The sequence below is a fragment of the Colossoma macropomum genome, unplaced genomic scaffold (genome assembly GCF_904425465.1).
Source record: "Colossoma macropomum unplaced genomic scaffold, Colossoma_macropomum, whole genome shotgun sequence".
Taxonomy (NCBI): Eukaryota; Metazoa; Chordata; class Actinopteri; order Characiformes; family Serrasalmidae; genus Colossoma; species Colossoma macropomum.
Genome location: NW_023494808.1, coordinates 7,959,030 through 7,978,677, shown reverse-complemented (window position 1 = coordinate 7,978,677; position 19,648 = coordinate 7,959,030). Strand labels below are relative to the sequence as shown.

Sequence of the window (19,648 nt, the reverse complement as noted above, 5' to 3'; positions counted from 1 at the left end):
GGTCAAACTAACTTGGTAGAGGGTGGCTTAAAGAGCTTTCATTGGAGACTTAACCAAACAACAAGGTGCTGGTGAAGTCCAAGCTAAAGGTAGATGAGGTTTTAGAAAGGTATGCTGAAGTATTCAAAGGAGGACTGGGGCAAAAACAGCACTGAACCCAACATCCTAGTAGACAAGGAAGCACAACCTATCTATACAGTGAGACCAGTCCCATAAGCAGTGAAGCCCTTGGTAGAGCAGGAGGTTAGTAGAAGAGAAAATCATTGAACCTGTATTCAGAGTGGGCTGCTCCTATTGTCCCTGTCATTAAACTCAATAACTATGTAAGGATTTGTGTGGACTAGAAGCTCGCTGTCAATACAGCGTCCAGCAATACTCCATCCCCAGCACTGAAGATCTGTTTTCCCATTTAGCTGAAGGAGAGCATTTCTCTAAACTTTACATGAGCCATGCCTATCAATGGATGGTGTTTGATGAAAGTTCAAGGAAACATGTCACCATCAACACACACCAAGGATTGTACACACACTCCAGACTACTTTGGGTTTCCTCTAGCCCAGCTATTTTTCAGAGAACCATGATAGGGATTCCAAATGTTACAGTGTACCAGCACAATATCCTGGTCAGCAGTCCAACCAAAGAAGAGCATCTACAGAACCTGGAAGAGGAACTGCAGAAACTAGAGAGCAGTGAACTGAGGTTCAAAAGAAGCACAAGCACATTCATCAAGGAAGCACCTGTTCTGTGCAGTGTTACAGAATTAAAGGCTTACCTTGGGCTCTTAAATTACTATCACTGACTTCCTCCTAAGTTGGAAAAGAGTATAGGTATGCTGATGCCTTGACTGCCCTTGATGAAAAAGGGAAACAACTATCAGAGGAGAACACAGAGAGAGTGCTTCTTCTGGCAGAGAGTGATGTTCCCCTTGTGTCAGCTGAGCAGGTGAGAAAATGGACTGATCGAGATGCAGTTCTTATTAGAGTAAGAGAGTATGTTCTTAGAGGGTGGCTGAGGAAAGTAGACAATGCTGCTTTTAGCTTTGACAAATTAAGCATAATGGGTGGATGCATGTTATGGGGAGCCAGAGTAGTTATTCCACAATCCTAGAGGGCAGCTGTAATGAAACAGCTACAACAACGTCACCCAGGAATTACTTGAATGATGGGATTATCAAGACGTTATGTCTGGTGGCCTAACCTGGATGCAGAGATTGAAACCTCTGTGAAGTCATGTTGAGGCTGTCAAGAGATAAAAACCTTCCCCCAGTGGCTCCATTACATCTGTGAGAGTGGCTGGATAAGCCAAAGAGAAGGGTGCATGTAGATTACATCAGACTTAGGATGGGGAAAATGTTTCTCTGTCTCATAAATGCCGGCTCTAAATGGTCGGAGTGAAATTACAATAAAAATACAGTAGTAGAACAAAGAATAAAAAATAATGTATAATAAAGAGCCACAGAGGAGATAAAGAGATGTGTGAATATGTACATATACAGATAAAATATCTATACATAAACAGGTCTGAGTATACATATACTATAAAAGCTACTGTATTCAGAATTTTACAGAATGATATGAATATTTACAAATAGACTGTCTGTACAGTTGCGCAAATAGTCATTTTGTTGTAGATGAGTTACTGTAACACAGCAAGGAGGTTTGACTGTTTAGTTGTAGTTTAAAGTGCGAGGTGTCCACAGTGGTGAATAGGTGCCACAGCTCTGAGGAAAAAGCTGTAACTGTGTCTGGTTATGCTTGTTTTGATAGGCCTGAATCTTCTACCAGAGGGGAGTGTCTGAAAATGGTGATGTCCATGATGAGACAGGTTATCTTTTACCAGTACTCCTTATCACTCTGCTGTTGTAAATGTACTGAAGTGTTGGCAGACTACATCCAACGATCCACTCCGCTGTCCCGATTATGCACTGGAGTTTGGCACATTATTGTGAGGTGGAGTAAACAAACTAGATGGTTATGGATGATGTGAGAATGGAATCGATGATCATGTGTAGAACTTGTTCAACAGGCCCTGCAGCAATTGTCTCAGGAGGAATATTCTCTGCTATGCTCTCTTGGCTATGGAGAATGTGTTTCTCTTCCACTTCAGGTCCCTGAACATGGTGGTGCTCAGGAGCTTCAGTGGAACCTGCAAAGTCATTGATGTTAAGGGAGGGTAGAGAGGGAGGGTTGCACCTGAAGTCCACCACCAACTGTACAGTGTTTTGTTTGCTGAGCTTCAGGTTGCTGCTGCACTAGGAGATCAGCTGCTCGACTTCCTTTCTGTAGGCAGAGTCATCACCATTGGCTGTGGGGCCCACCACAGTGGTGTCATGTGCAAACTGCAGGATCTTCACAGCTGGTTCCATAGAGGCATAGTCACTAGACTTAACAGAGAAGGGATCAGAGCACACAACCTTGTGGTACTCCAGCACTAAGGGTCCAGGGGTCTGATGTGTGTTTTCCTAGCCTCACCTGCTGTCTCCTATTTGTCAGGAAGTCTGTGATGCACCATCAGATGGGATCTGCCAAAGACAGCTGGGGCAGCACTATGGTGTAGAAAGAATGTAGGTTCCAAGACTGTCGAGATGTTAATATTAAAATTAATGTTAGTAAAAAGTGCCAAGTTGACCATGTTGTCAATGCACCTGTTAGCTTTGTCCATGAATGGTAGAAGATCCAGCAGAAGGTTTGAAATGGCCTTCAGGTGGGCTAGGACCAGGCATTCAAAGACCTTCATGACTACAGAGGTCAGGGCTACCGGCATGTAGTCATTTCCTGGGGACTGGAATGATGGCAGATGTTTTGAAGCATGTAGAATCAGAACAAAGTTCAGGTGATTTGTTGAAGATGTTGGTGAAAATTACTGCTAGTTGATCACAGCAGTGCTTTAGGGTGAGAGTCCGTCTGGCTCTTCTGTCTCCTGAAAAGCCTGGTAAAGTCCTGTTTCTTGATTGTGAGATGAGCTAGGGGCAGATGCGAGAGAGCCAGGGTGGGGAAGTGGGGTGGGGAAGTAGGGTGGGGGGAATGGCAAACAATGAAGATTGTCTTTTGTGCCTTCAAATCTGCAGTACAACTCATTCAGGTCATTAGTGACCTGGTGGTCATTCTTGAGAAGGGTACATTTTTTTGCCTTGTAGTTGTTGAATTCTTGGAGGCCTTTCCAGACCGAGGTAGCAGCAATGGGGCTTTTTAGAGCATTTCTTCTTTGCTGCTTTAATCCCTTTGTCCAGCTTGTATTTGGCATTTTTGTAGAGAATTCAGTCCTCACTCCTGATTGTTGCCTCCTTTTCCTCCAAACCTGTCTGAGTTTAGCTGAAAACTAAAGTTTGTCTCTGCTGTATTTCACTTGCGCTGTAGTTGAAATGCAGCTGTCCTCTCAGAAACTGATGTATGACATCACAGTATCTGTGTATTCACCAATACTGTCTGATGCTTCTTCAGAAACAGTCCAGTTTGTGGATTCAAAGCAGCCCTGTAGCTTTTGAGTGTCTCCACTGGTCCACCTTTTCACTGTTGTGATGACAGGCTTGTTAGATTTTGAAGCTTACTGAATATTTTAACACAGTGTTTGTTGTAATTTTGTCTTTTTTATGAATTAAATCTTCATTTTTTTCCCAAAATTACATCACAGCAGCCATTTTACACACAGTAATAAAAAGGTTTATACTATAGAACTAAATACGTAAGGTGGGTTAATCTTAAATATTATATTATAGAAATGCTGTTGCCATATACAAAAGGTACATGTCTAGCATTTGTAACAAACCAAACCACTTGAAAATCGGTCAAATATTTAGCAAGTTATGATGATTTTAGTTATGGATCTCCAGCCTCCTTTGACATACATGCATTTCCTACGAAAAAATGCCTGCTTTCTAAACAATACATTTCTATACTAGTACATACTACACTAATGTGCGTTCATATGTGGTGCACTACCTTTGGGAAAAGGGCTTTCATTCAAAAACATGTTAACACGAGTCACACATGGTTGTATTGTGTTGCTCACATGTTAATTGTATGTTAATTATGCATAATTATATGTAAAATATGTTATTTACAATTTTGCACCTTTGTTCTTTTGCATGTGTAAGCTGCTAAATAAGCCGTGCCCACCAGCACAGAGCGTCAGTTTATGTAGTGCCTCTTAAATCTGGCTCAATGTATTCTTACATTCACTGGTGTCTTTTAGCTTGAAATTCATCTGGTGCAGTTTTTATTTGATCTGATAGCGCTGACCCTCAGATGGTCTCAGGTATGAGCCACACTGAATGCTTGATTTCTAGAAACAGAAAGTAACACTTAAAAGATCAGCCACAAACAAGACAATTAATAAAAACATTTTCCCTACAAGTTGTTCCGTCTTTTATCAGTGTGGATATGAGATTTGTATTTGGCTGCTTGCAAACTAGTTGTAGTCTTTTGCCATCGACAAACAAATAGTACTGTAGTGTGTTCAGGAAATGTGTTTGGGGTAATTCAGGAGGTTGTTATGCTGGAGGACTCTTATTTTGAAGAGCAGCATTGGGAGCTGCCATGTTTGGGGCTGTTTTATGCTTCAACACAGGAAGAACTGGGGAGCTGGGCTGGAGCGCTTGAGCAATGTGGACACGCCATGGGCTCCGCTTTTGGCAGGGGTGTGTGTATTGGGGGGAGTCTAGGCACTACACAGAGCACAAATGTCTGTATTGAATGTGGGAGAAACTTCATCAAAGATATATAAGAATAAAACTTTACACAAATTTTCATGGTGGCTGTACACATTTTTCTGATCATTCATATTCTCACAGTAAAGAAGCTCACAAACATACTGTGAAGCAAAAACTGATCTTGTAATGAAATTCAAAGGGACAATGTAAAATCAAATTAACAGCCTTGTGGCCTAATACAACATATACAGTACAAACAGAGAGTCTGAGAAAGAGAGTGAAACTTGTTTCCTGGTCTAAACCACTAATTGTGGTCAAGGCGATGCTGCTGTTCAGCTGTCAGTTCCTCCTTAAGATGCCACAATACAGAAACAAGCAAAGACACAGAAAGGTCACAAAAAGCTTCTGAAACTACTGAAAGAGAGTACATCTATCCAGAATGGTCAGAATGAGGTACTTTTGTATGGTCATCTGGATTCTTCTCTCTGGTAAGTCCTGACCTGCAAACAAGAATATATACAGAATGTATATCTAAGAGTAAAGTAGTTCACTTCTCTAATATCTTCATGGTAATGCTGAGTGAGGTGGTAGAGCTCATATCTGAACCCTGAGAGACTGTATGGTGATGCAGTTAATAGCAGAATGATAAAGTGCAGCTGACCCTGCTAACAAGAAAACAAGCTTGACAAGCCCGTGTACAATCAGCCTCAATGTGCTCAGAGAAAATCTGTATAATTATCACAAACTACATTAACTGACAATACTCAATTTCTCACAAACAACAAAGATTTCAGCAGTTTATGTCTTCTGCACTTTGTTTTGTTCATGCACAGGTGTCCCTACATTGTATGCATGTGTAAATACTGTGTAATTAAGTGTATTTAATCTGTTTATATAATGTTTATATGTTTATATATAATTTATAGGATGTTCCATGTTATTTAGCTACTGAAGCACCTAAATTTCCCCTCGAAGATGGATAAAGTCTGTTTGTCCGTGTCCAGCCATCCACATATTTTACATAGTAACCGTATTCATAAAGTGAACATGTTTAAACAGGAAATGAAAGTTGTGTACATGAAACCACACTGACTCTGCAGCCAAAGCAGTTCTACAAAGTTTACAGTTCTACAAACTCCGCCTCTAACGCTTTGTCATTTCCTCTGAATCGTCAAACGTGTGAGGAGAGAGCTGTATGACTGGACCTTAAACCTTAATGGCCTTTGTTGGATGAACCTGTGTTTTCTTTTAGATTACTTTAATTGCACATCTGTTTTTCTGTGTGTGTATTTGTGACAGAAGTGACTGTTGAGGCGTCAGTTATCAGAGTGTCAGGACATGTTGGAGGATCTGTGAAGATCGAGTGTTCTCACTACTTAGCTAGAACCAACACAAAGTATTTCTGCAGAGATCCATGTAAAGATCAGCACAATTTGATTAAATCTGGTCAGTCACCTACTGGAAGATACAGACTGGAGGATTCAGGGAATGGAGTCTTCACTGTGGTCATCACTGACCTCCAGAAATCAGACAATGGAACTTACTGGTGTGGAGTGGACAGATATATGAAGGACACATATCACAAGGTGCTACTCACAGTTACAGATGGTAATGAGCCTTTATTAAACTGCCCTTCACGCATGACTTCATTAGTGTGTTTTTGTGAATATTAATCATATAATTGGAAATAACATTTATTTATTTACATCTCTCATATGCAGCTCCCTCCCCCGACACATACGCACCCAAAGCTACTCCAACAGCTGCTGCTGTAAGAACAGTGAGATCGAAGTTCTTCACCTCCTCTTCATCCACTGTCCCTCCCTCCACCACCTCACCATCCACCACCTCCTCCTCCACACCTAAATCAGCATTTCCAGCTCAGCACAATGTCTCATCACCTACCAGAGGTATCTTCATCATTATTTATTAACTCTTCATCATCTAAAAATGCATTCATATGATAATCATTTGCAACATTTTATAATGCCAGTCAATTTAGTTAGACAACATGTCTTTATAAATATGTTATAAAGTCAGAACTTCATAATAAACATTAACCACTAAATAAAGATTATTTAATCATTAAGAAAAAAGGTTTATGCATCAAACAGTATCAGTATAGTAAATAACTATGTAATCATTTAAAACAAAATATAGATAATTAATTCATAATTATTAGGAATCTTTATGCAAATAAGAAAATGTTCAATAATAATATTTTTTTACTCATTTCTTACAATGAAAAATAATTTTAGACTATTGTATGACACTGCTAAAATAATTAAAGTGGTACCATTTATTTATGAACATGTTACTATTAAATAATTGTTAACTTAATTATTGCATTAAGATTTATTCAAAACCTACATCATCCATGTGAAAAAGTAAGTGCCTCCAAAACCTAATGACTGGTTGTGCCACCCTTGGCAGTAACAACTGCTATCATACATTTGCGAAAACTTGCGATAAGTCTTTTACATCGCAGTGGAGGAATTTTGGCCCACTTTTCTTTGCAGAATTATTTTAATTCAGCTACATTGGAGAGTTTTCAAGCATGAACTTCCCTTTTAAGGTCTCACCACAGCATCTCAATGGGATTCAAGTCAGGACTTTGACTCGGCCAGTGTGGCAGTAATCATGCCTGGGTGTGGCTAGTGAAACTGAACCCAATAGTCCATTAAATTTGGTTAGCTGGTTGATTTAGTAGCAGAGGGGGCACTTACTTTTTCACATAGGTAGGGCTACAAAGCATTTTCAATAAATTTAACTGTCATTTAAAACATGATGTGTTTACTTGGGTTATCTTTGTCTAATATTAAAGTAGTTTGATGATCTGAAACATTCAAATGTGACAAACATGCAAAATTAGAAGAAATTAGGAAGGGGCAAATACTTTTTCACAGCACTGTATTTTATGACTTAATATCATAGATTTGTGTTGATGGAGGCCGCAATGTTTCAAAATGTTCCCATTAAAATGTGTACATGTTTTTACATGACTTACAGACACCCTAATGTACACCGCTGCTGGGCTGGTTGTCATGGTGATCATATTTGGGCTGTGCCTCACTGTACTCTGTAAGTTTAATAGAGCAACCAGTGAAATCAAAGGTAAGTGCACAAACAAACACCTTACAGCTAAATCCACAAACAAGCACTCTCTCTATAGCAGGGGTGCCAAGACTGTCTCTCTTGTTTGTTGTGGGCCGAGGGCCAAAAGGTCAGGACAGCATGCAAATATTCTATAGACGCCCTCAGGAGAGCTTGTTTAATACTAAGGTAACAGTATCTGCAGTATTTGTGGAGAGATTGAATATTGTTTCCTGTAAGAACAATATATATATATATCAAATTTGAAGAACATTGATTAAATAAAAACCTAACCTTTATTTGAAGTACAATGGTTGGAAAAAACTCTAAATCTTATCAGGCAATAATTATTTTTCTCAAATTTGTGTGCCACAATTATTACTTTTTGGACCCCCACCCCCTCTACTTTGCCAAGATGACAGCTCTGACTCTTCTCCCATAATGCTTAATGAGACTGGAGAACACATGGCCAAGGTTCTGCAATCATCCCTCTTTACAGACCCTCTCCAGATCCTTCAGATTCTGAGGTCCACACTGTGGACTGTCCTCTTCAGCTCATCCCAGAGGTTTTCTTTGGGTTTTAGGTCAGGGATCTGGGGTGGCCATGGCAAAACCTTAATTCTGTGGTCAGTGAACCATTTTTGTGTTGAATTTGAGCTTTGGATCATCATCCTCCTGAAAGATCAAAATGATGGCCCAGTTTAAGCTTATTGGCTGAGGCAGTCAGGTTTTGATTTTATTTCTGCTGGTACTTGATGGAGTCTGTGATATCATGGATCTGAATATACTATCATGGGCCTTTGGAAGAAAAACGGCCCCACAGTATCACAGATCCACCACCACACTTCACAGTAGGGATGAGGTATTTTGCTGCATGGCTATCTTTGTGTCCACTCCAAACTCACCTCTGGTGTTTGTTGCCAAAAACCTTTATTTTGGTCTCATCTGACCACAAAACACTTAAAGTTCCAGTAAACTGCAAGAGCTTGAGTTTATTAGTCCTTCACAGCAGTGGTTTTCTTCTGGCAACCCCCCCAAACAACTTGTGGTCATATAGGTGGTGTTTGATTGTAATTTGGGAGACGTTCTGACCCCAAGACCTTACTAATGTCGCCAATTCACCATTTGTGATCTTTAGAGATTCTTTGCACTTGCACCGTCCTTCTCCTTTTGCGTTACTCTCAGACCGCATGGTGTAGCAAGGTTACCAGCTAACATGTGACCTGTTAGCTATTTTCTTGTAGCCATTTCCTAATTTTGTGCAGCTCAACAATGTTTTGTCATCCATCATTGCTGTTTTCTCTGGTCTTTCTCATAGTGATGGATGATTGAGGGAATTTGGCCTGTGTTTCACCTCATGTATATTCCCCAGTGAATCAGGAAGTCACAGCTGACCATTTAGTGAAAGTTCTTTCCAATCATTATACTTTAAATAAAGGTTAGATTTTTGCTTCCATTTTGAATGAAAGATCTAAAATGTTTTGTGTGTCTGTTTAGATTAATGTTACATTAGTTTTGAAGTAAAATGAAGGATTGGGTGTCTCCTAGCCTCCTGAATCCCAAGACTTTTTAGAAACAACAAATCTACTGTTTTCTTTTTTTTTTTACCTTTCACAAGAGAACCTTCTAGAAGGACATACATACAAAAACATTTCCTGTAATGAAATCAATACAGGATTCAGAGTTCAGAAACTTTGTTTAACTTGGTCTTGGAGGTAGTGACCATCTGTGTCTTGCCAGCTGCTATGTTTGTTTTTGTTTATGAAAAAAAAAGCATTCTTTTAAATGATCAACGACTATAAAGATTGAGTTCTGTAGAAACATATAAAAGCATGTGTGGTGTCATGCCTGCTTCTATAGAGCCAGAATACTTGGGAAAAATGTTTAGTACACGATGGTTTAGACCCATAGAATTGATAGATAATTTATGTATAGCTGAAATTGAATCCAATGAAGCATAATTTCTATAATACATTAACAAATTAAATAATATATATGTATTAAATATATATATATTATATATATATATATATATATATATATTCCCTCTACATTTCAGGTCCTGGCAAAGATGTTGTCTATGCAGAAGTTAAGATACCCCAGACTGAAGTAAGTCATCAATAATATGCTCTGTTTTCATTTACTTCCCTTGTATTTTTCCCTAACCAGTTATACTAAGAAAGGCACACCATGTGTCATGTTATATAATGTACCAAAACCAAAATGCTCTTACTAGTTTATGAAATGCTGCTGCTGTTAGTTATGAAGAGAACTCAGCATTAGCTTTATGCACCCTAGTGTGTGGCTCCCTCTAGTGGACAACCAGTATCTCGCTGCATCTAGTTTTTAATGGATCATGAAATAATTTATACCTAATTATCTCTTTCTTGACTCAACACCTGAAGATCAACCAGCCAAGCAGCGCAGCCTCCTCTACTGCAGAAGAGGCTCTGGAGAACCCGCTGTACAGCACTGTGGAACTGGACAAGGAAAGACTAGATTCCCAAATTTATTCTTTAGCTCAGTAACCTGACTACTAATTACTCTGATAGCCTATTTATTCATCATATTGCATGAGTCATCTAATGCTCATGTAGTTTGGAGATACCCAATGTTTGATGAGATCTGCTGATGTGAAAGCATCTAATTTTTGTTGCAGTGTCGTATGTAAGTCATATATTTTAAATCTAATGTTTTAAGTAGTCAATAGCTTCTGAATAAATAGTAATTTAATGTATTTGTTGATTCAAAAAAGGGCTTTACTTGCCGGAGAACTTTCTCATTTTTGGTTTCTTTGGTCTAATGTAATTATGTAAGCAGTTCCAATTCTCTATTCCAAACTCAAGGCAAGAAAGAGTACTGCCACCATCATGTTTCACAGTTGGAATGACTATTATGCTGGACTACAGAGTTCAGTTTTCTCAATTAAGCCATAAAGTTCTGTTTACATTATCGATCCACATTTTTATCCCAGCAGTCTTTAGGAAACTTTAAACAGACAGTAGTGTTCATCCTGGAGAGCAATGACTGCCTTTATGCCATCCTCCTGAAACACACAATTCTTTGCCTTGATCGGGTGCCACTGCTCGCCAGCCCTCTGGACCGGCTTGACCACCATCAAGCTCCATGCTGTACTACGCCGTGCAAACCTCACCCTCATAACCTGACCCCAATGATGCTGCCGCCGCTGCTGCTGCATGAACTAAACTAATCAAATTAATCATTGCTCCACCTGTTTTCCCCGTTTTTGTACTACCAATGTTTACTATCCGGTGTCGACCAGAGGAGGATGGGTTCCCCTTCTGAGTCTTGGTTCCTCTCAAGGTTTCTTCCTGTTTCTCTTAGGGAGTTTTTCCTTGCCACTGTCGCCACTGGCGACGCTCATGGGGGCTTGGACCCGGATTTCTTTCTGTAATGTTGATTTCCTTGTAAAGCTGCTTTGTGTCAACACCTGTTGTAAAAAGCGCAATATAAATAAACTTTACTTACTTACTTATTCAGTGCTGTCTGATGGTGGAGTCATGAACACTGACAGTAGCCAGTGCAAGAGATCAGGCTGTATACTCTGGCGTTCATGGTTATCTCTCAGAATATTATACACTTTTTTTGTGATTGTTGTTGGATGACTAACCCAGAAAAGATAACAACAGTGTTTTTTTCTCCATTTGTTCAGTATTTGCCTTGGTGAACGATTAGTGAACCTCCAGCCTGATGAACATTGACAGCTCACAGGCATGCAGTGCAGACAGTCCACTGAACATCAGTACTGCTCAAATATGCAAGATCCAGAAAAAGATAAAAATATATACTGAAAAATATACATATACCATTATACTGATCAACTGTAAATACTTCTTGATGAGATGAAGAAAGACTACCTTCATATTCACTCCATATGCATAACTTCTTAAAACTCACCATACCCATAGTGCACAGAACAGTGTAAACCCTAGTGCTCTTTACCTCGTACTAAGGGGCTGTCATAAATGATATAATGCTCTGACCTGGAAGGGTAAAATATATTGGTAAATATAATTTAAAAAATCACAAAACATTCAATTAAGGCAAAAAAAACAGAGCAGTTGTAACCATTCAGCAGTGTTCAGATTTGTGTGGATTAAACTGGTAAAAGAAGTTTTATTATCTCTAAGAAAGCTCGTTGTCAATACACAGGCAGGGGTCAAACCCAGAGAATGGAGAATGATCACAATGGTGATCATAACACCAGGCGGACAAAACCAAAAGGACAAGGCAAAAGACGTGGTCGAAAAACAGGCAAGCAAGTTCCAAAAACACAGATCCAAAATACAGGGCAACGGTACAAAAAGGGGCAGGCAAAAGACAAAGTAACAAACAAAGCAAAGGTCGGATAATCAGAAGTATACAGGTAGAAATAAACGCTCAGGAAACAATACCTCACACTGATCTACCTACAGCCTGGGCTTAAATACTAAGCTAAACAGATCATATGAACACAGGTGAAGCAGGTTTAATACTCAGGAGACTGTGAGCGCTGACAGGTGCGTGAGACTTTGTCAGAAGTCACGTGATCCCAGATTGACTTGTGGGTATTGGAGTCTATCTCTGACTCCGACTCGGAATGACGTTTCTCAGTCACATGATCTCCCAGAGTATTCTGGGAAATGAAGTCTGTCTCTTCCTGAGAGTTTGTTAAATGCGTGACAGCAATACAAAAGAATAATATAAAAGATACACTTAACATAATAATAATAAAGAATTTGACAAGAAAATATTAACCAAATAAAACCATTAAAATTATTATTGGTATTTATTATTATCAGTTTTACGTTATTAAGACATGAGATAGAGAGATTAATTGTCAATCTGAACCTCCAAAAATAAAAGTATGGCCTGTACACTATTTTTTTTTTTTTTCCATAACCTACTAGGATATCAGAAAGTAGATATAGTCACAGCATTTAAAACAAATGTGAAAATATGGTTAGTGTGTAGGTCTGAAATAACTACTTATTTGACTTAGAAAAGGTCATGGATAACCATAAACCTATAGTGGGTGAATAAAAAGAGAAATTTAAAAACATTTTTTTTTCTAATAAAACCTGAGCTAATGAGTGACTGTGATGGTGAAAAGGTAGCATTAGCAGCTCATGATATAATACAGTATAATATTAATGCTAGTCACTTGTGCAGGTAAAGGGTGGGTCATGAGTGTTTGTGTTGGGGGCAAAGAGGCTCTGCAGTGGTTTTCAGCAGCTCAGGTTTCATTAGTCCATGCGTGACTGATGGAGTTGTTTTTGCATATGTAAAGAAACACTGTTAGTATATGTATCTGGAGAACAATACAAACAAATCTATCTTCCTGGTGCCTCCATATCTCAAAACCACATAAGACAGATCAGGTTCACTGAACCTGTATTTCAGTGTAGGATTTCACTGGTTGTTCTGATGACACTTGATTATCTCATATAATAAGAATACCAGGCTCGGAAATGATATATCAGCAGAGACAGATGCAAAACAGTTGAGGATTTAAAACCAATACTATATACCTCAATGGAAAGAAGTCAGTTGCACTTAGAATTTGGTTTAATAATGAACTATTGCAGCCTGCCTTGAAGGAGAGCAGGAGGTTCGGGTGGTGACAAGCAAAGACACAATAAGAAATCCAACGATCAACATTCAGATGTTTAAGGGGGTCTAATTTATCTAATAGGAAAATTCTTGCGTACACAATGTTGTAGGAATCGGGAATTTAGGGGCTGATATAAATAATTTTAATAGGATAGACAAACTTGCTTTGCAATAGGCTTTTTTTTCCTACTAGATTTACCTGGAAAGGAATAAAGTCTACATAATCTATAATAAGAAAACAGTATTTTATTATTCATTGTACTTTGAATGACTGATTCAGTCTTTTTCTGCCGTCGAGCAAATTTAATTTGTGTCTGGAATACATTTTTGTTCACTTTTTGCAGTAAATTATTTAGGATTATTATCATCCAAAAGGGTTATTATTATCATCCTTTAAAGAGATTGTAAACAACGAGCTTCTTTCCCTCTATTCTGATCGTCTGTCGTAGTTGGAGGTTTGAAGTGGGGACAAAAAGTTGTCAGCCATTTCCAGTACTGCTGTCTCACCTGCAGGTAGAGGTAAAGTGAAGGAAGTAAAAAGTGCCCAATCTAAATGAAGCAATGAAGGTAGTAGAAGGTTGTGTCATCCAGAAAGAATTTGGGTGACACAGACTTCCAATATTTGTTAGCTACATTGGCCTCATAGACCTGGTACAAAACAAAGAGGTGGCTGACCTCGTGGTTGAAGACACAGTGGACCAGGAAGATGAAGGTGCCCTGCTGGGAGTTGAGGAACAGGAAGATAATCTCCAACACCTTACTGCCGTTTACGAAGAAACCCAGGATCCAGGGACAACCGAGGATGACAATCAGGGTTTTAAAGACAAGAGTTCTACAGAGCAGAGAGAGAGAGAGACAGAGAGAGAGAGAGAGAGAGAGAGAGAGAGAGAGAGAGAGAGAGAGAGAGAGAGAGAGAGAGAGGGAGAGAGAGGTTGAAGAATGTGTTATTCCTTCTGTGTATTTGTTCTTCATTTTATACATTAATATTTCAATTTTAATCCCAGAATGTTTTGTGTGTGTGAATGTCAGAATGTGAGAATGAGATGCGCGTTTATTACTTGATTTCTTTGATTTTGGAATGTTCAGTGTTCAGTCCTGCCAGGGTGTTTCTGAGAGTGATGATGATGATGATGATGAAGAGGATCAAGTTGAGCTGTAAATGTGGTGAATAAGTACACTGAATACATCAGTGCTATAATGAGCAATATAAATTTACACCTGGCTGGCTGCACGTTCTCATTCCAGCCAAGCAGGAGAGCAGCTTAGGAAAACAATTCATTAAAAATTGGAATCACATGTAATTCGGTTTGACTGCAGTGAAATCCTGCTATCATGCCAGCTCTATGCAGATAAGACTGGACAGCCCTTTACTTCAGCATACTGTAGGGATGGCTATATCAGAACCTACTGTAAGAATAAGACACACTGGACCCAGAAAACTCCACACAAAGTTCCTGTCTGTCTTAATCCAGCACCTGCAAACAGGTAAACATGGAATACATTGTCATCTCTAGTTCTTGTGGTGTGAATCTGACACACTACTAGAAGTCTATGCATAATAATCAATGCACATTTATAATGAATTCATATTCACACACTCTGGATAAAGAATCAACAAAATTTTAACTATGAAAAATAAACCCCATCTGATGGAACCACGCCCACTCTCCACACTCACTGTTCACTGCCGTATCCATCAGGAACCAGTCCAGCAGACACGCCCACCACAGTCAGAGGAATGACGTATCCAATCACTGTCAGATATTTCCAATTAAGCATTTTGTTCTGCTTTGATCTGATGTTTGTGAGGTTCTTCACTGAGAGGAAGAGCAGCACAGCTTCAATGAACATCCACACAAAAGCAGAGAGAAAGAGGAAGTGCAGAACACCTGCCAGCACTGCACACGCCAACTGTGGAGAGAGAGAGAGAGAGAGAGAGAGAGAGAGAGAGAGAGAGAGAGAGAGACTACTGTTGGCATTCTATTTGAATTATACAGATTTACTTTATCACCTTGGCCTCCACAGAATTGTATTGCTTTTTTTTATCAACAGCTATTCAACAGCTTTATATTGGATTCTTGCTGGTTTGTTTTGTGTCTTTTGTAGTAAATTTTGAACTTTCTTGGTCAGCATGGCAGTTTTTCCATTGTTGACCAAGAACAGGCTGAGAGAGTTTGTGCCACTGTGGCGGAGGTTGGGTGGGCTGTGACCTGGAAGACTTTAGGTTGTGGTTGGGAGAGTTTTGTCTCAACCAGGTGGTGACCTGTACACCTATCAGGTATAACATTATGAGCACCTCCTTGTTTCTACGCTCATTGTCCATTTTATCAGCTCCCCTTACTGTGTAGGTGCACTTTGTAGTTCTACAGTTACAGACTGTAGTCCAGATAGTCAGACACAGCAGTGCTGCAGGAGTTTTTAAACATCTCAGTTTCACTGCTGGACTGAGAATAGTCCACCAACCAAAAATATCCAGCCATGGATGACCAACACAAACTGTGCAGTAGCAGATGAGCTATTGTATCTGACTTTACATCTACAAGGTGGACTGACAAGATAGGAGTGTCTAATAGAGTGGACAGTGAGTGGACACAGTGTTTAAAAACTCCAGCAGCACTGCTGTGTCTGATCCACTCACACCAGCACAGCACCGACTAACACACCACCACCACATCAGTGTCACTGCAGTGCTGAGAATGATCCACCACCCAAATAGTACCTGCTCTGTGAGGGTCCATGGGGGTCCTGACCACTGAAGAACAGGGTAAAAGGGGGCTAACAAAGTAGCAGAGAAACAGATGGACTACAGTCTGTAACTGTAGAACTACAAAGTGCACCTATATAGTAAGTAGAGCTGATAAAATGGACAATGAGTGTAGAAACAAGGAGGTGGTCATAATGTTATGCCTGATCAGTGTATGTATGTGTATTATTTGTGTTCTTGATTTGTAATTGGACTTGCTATTATCATAATTGTAAGCGTCCACGGGTTTGAGAAAGGTGCTAGATAAATGAAACTGATGAGTATAAACATGGTGTACTTATTCTCACCTGAATCATCAGTATGTACTGCAGTAATTCCTGTGTGAGAAGGAAGAGGAGGTGAGCCAGAAACAGGCTGATGCACAGGTTTATCAGAGGAGCGGCGTTAACTCTCAGGTGTTGACGACAAAGAGCAAAGGTCAACAGAGCCAAGCTCAGAAACACCAGGCCCACTGCCACAGCCAGCGTGTTGAGCAGCTCCAAGAGCGGGTCACTCTGGAAATCAACAGTTAGTACTGCTTATTTCTACTTGCAATAAAATCTCAACACCTGAATTGATTTATTTTAAAAGAAGATTAAATAATTAAGAAAAATAAGAAAATATATTTTAGCTGACTATTTACTTTTGAAGAACGTTATAGAAGACAAGATGCAAATTGGTTTGCACCTGTATTCAAGTCAAACAAAATTTTAAGATAAGGATTTTGCTTTTAAAAACATGCTAAAGAAAGATTGTGAAGGTTGATGTAACATGTAACATGACCCAAAAAGTGGTTGGTATAGTGTAGTGGGTAATACCTCTGCCTTCTACCCTGTACACTGGAGTTCAACCCCCTACACTACACCAATAAGAGTCCTCAGGCAAGACTCCTAACACTACCTTCACCTACCTGTGAAAAATGTAAATTGCTCTGGAAAAAAGCTTCTGACAAATGCCATAAATGTAAAAAAATCTCAGAAATCAATGCTGCTGAGAAGCACCAGCCGTGTGTATTAAGTCACATCGTCTTCTCTTGGTATATCCATGTTTTTTTTTTTGTTTTTTTTTTTTTAAAGAATATTATTTGTATACAAAAATGAAAGAATTTTGAGTACACTCTGAGGATCTTAATTGACTTATTAATTGATTAAAGTTTTTTAAAAGCCTTAAAAATATTAGATTATATCTGTACTTTTAGTGATTTCAAATGAAACAGACGTAACCAATACTGTGTTTAAAATACATAAATACATTTGATAAACATTTTGTGTGCCACATATATATTACATTTCAAATAATACTTTATACAACTGTGCTGTGGACAACTGCAATTGTTCTGTCTGTGTGTGTCATTTATTTATTTTATCTATTGTTTTAATTTATTCTTTTTATTTTAACATTTGTTGTAATTTTTTACCATTTTTGTTTTACAAATTAAAAAGAAAAGATTCAAAAATTGAAGCGGCTTTGTTCTTTTATTTATATGATCCTCACTGTTTTATGCATTTTGTGCCCTTTTTCTATTATTATTGTTATTTGTTGGATTTTTTTATTAGTTGTTGTTCTATTCTTGATGATCTTTTTTACTTATCCTTCTCTGTTGTCTTTACTTTAAAGCACTTTCAGCTGCATTTAATGTATGAAAGGTGTCATGTAATTAAAGCCTTTAGTAAAATTATTATTATTAATTCATTTACCTTGAAAAGCTCATATTATTTAAATATTGTTTAAAAAAAAATTGAGGTGAGAAGTTAAAACTGTGTGGTGCTGTCAGTCCATACAGTCCTCCAACCTTCCATACAATACCAACATCTGAAGCTAGCCACTACATCTTTTCAAACAGATGCTAACACAACATCACTAGACAGTTCAACATGCTTGGATGAGAACACTATCACTCCTACCCACCTAGTGAGAGTAAGGCCAGTTATGCTCACTAGTACTCACTGGGGATCAAACTCATGATCTACACATGATAACAACAATGCCTCATTAGTTGCACCACTGCAATAGTTTTTAAAGCTTTGACTGATCTTACATCATCTCCTTTAGGTGGGTTAGTCTGCATGATGAGAGCAAAGGTTGACAGGTGAACACAGGAGCAAACAGAGTGGCTGCTGTTGGTCTGGAGGAGGGAACACACATCTACAGCCCATTCAGTGTTATTCCAGTACACACAGGACAGCACACTGTTAGGGTCAATTTCCTAGACAAAACAGAAGAGAGACGATTATGTCTCATGTAATATTTATGATAGACTTTTAGGACCTCTCTACATGTAGAAACTGAGCCACCGCCAAGTTTAAACTAACACTATTTCTACAGCCTATAGACATAGCATTAGCCTAAGGCAGCCTAAATATTTGTGTAAATGTGTTTGTGGTTAATTAGTTCAAACTTATACTGAAAATATGAAAACAATCTAATCTTTATTTGATGTAAATTTAGTCTATAAAGATATTATTATGTAGTATGGAAGTCCAGAGAGGCCTTGGGGTAGTCATAATTTTCTAGATTGTTATCTTGAGATCACAACTTAACTATATTGTGATCTTAAGATAACAAAAGTTGTCATCCTGAAATCACAACTTAATTATCTTGTGATCTTGAGATGAGAAAGGTTGTTATCTTGAGATCACGACTTAATTATATTGTGATCAAGACAACAAAAGTTGTCTTGAAATTATGACTTAATTATATCGTGACCTGGACATAACAAAAGTTGCTATCTTGACATCATGACCTAATTATATTGTGATCTCGACATAACAAAAGTTGCTATCTTGAGATCATGACTTAATTGTGTTGTGATCTCAAGATAACAATCCAGAAAATTATAGCCACAGCACATGGAAACACAACAGGCTCATTGCTGTTAAACTGCATAACAAATAATGTTCTCATGTAATGGTTGATCAGATTAGACAATACAGAATCTGAGCCCTCTATACAGAATCTCTACAGATCCTCCAGGATCATACATTCTCTCTTAGGGACGCTTCTCTTCAGGTCACCCCACATGTTTTCAGGGGGGTTAGGTCATGGGACTGAGATGGCCATGTCAAGGGCTTGATTCTGTGGTCACTGAACTATTGTTTTGTAGATTTGGATGTATGTTTTGGATCGCTGTCCTGCTAGAAGATCAAACCATGACAGAATTTTAGCTTCCTGGCAGAGGCAGCTAGATTTTCATTTAAAACAGGGGTGTCCAGTCTTTTCCACAAAGGGCCGGTGTGGGTCCAGGTTTCCATTCCAGACAAGAAGAGCACTCGTCAGTCTCAGTATTTAAACAAATGAGCATGTGTGCTCCTGCTTTGTTGCAATGAAAACCTGGCCATTGGCCCTTTGCGGATAAGATTGGAGACCCCTGATTTAAAATCTCCAGGTACTTTATCAAGTCCACGATGCCATAACAAGGTTCACAGGGCCAACAAAAACAGCCCTAAAATAACAGATTCTCCATTGTACTGTTATGGATACTTTTCTGAATAACCATTCTTTTTTTGGTCAAACCCACATTAAGTTTTTGTTGCCCAAAATTTCACATCTGA

At 38.8% G+C, this 19,648-nt stretch overlaps 2 protein-coding genes across 2 annotated transcripts in view; one reads left to right on the top strand and one right to left on the bottom strand.

Moving 5' to 3' along the window:
• Positions 1 to 5,043: 5,043 nt before the first annotated feature.
• Positions 5,044 to 10,602, top strand: LOC118797828 (CMRF35-like molecule 6). Its single transcript, XM_036557101.1, has 6 exons — positions 5,044 to 5,136; positions 5,948 to 6,256; positions 6,370 to 6,558; positions 7,658 to 7,762; positions 9,801 to 9,850; positions 10,147 to 10,602. The coding sequence occupies exons 1-6, from the start codon at positions 5,088 to 5,090 to the stop codon at positions 10,267 to 10,269; spliced, it is 825 nt and encodes a 274-aa protein (XP_036412994.1). The 5' UTR covers positions 5,044 to 5,087; the 3' UTR covers positions 10,270 to 10,602.
• Positions 10,603 to 13,747: 3,145 nt separating this feature from the next.
• Positions 13,748 to 19,648, bottom strand: part of LOC118797949 (adhesion G protein-coupled receptor L4-like) — a 61,405-nt gene continuing 55,504 nt past the window's right edge. The window contains exons 14-20 of the mRNA XM_036557248.1: positions 18,136 to 18,303; positions 16,406 to 16,612; positions 15,033 to 15,265; positions 14,763 to 14,829; positions 14,413 to 14,507; positions 14,030 to 14,186; positions 13,748 to 13,861 (exon numbers count right to left, since the gene is read on the bottom strand). Of these exons, the coding sequence (XP_036413141.1) occupies positions 13,748 to 13,861; positions 14,030 to 14,186; positions 14,413 to 14,507; positions 14,763 to 14,829; positions 15,033 to 15,265; positions 16,406 to 16,612; positions 18,136 to 18,303 (1,041 nt within the window). The remainder of the gene's footprint in view (positions 13,862 to 14,029; positions 14,187 to 14,412; positions 14,508 to 14,762; positions 14,830 to 15,032; positions 15,266 to 16,405; positions 16,613 to 18,135; positions 18,304 to 19,648) is intronic.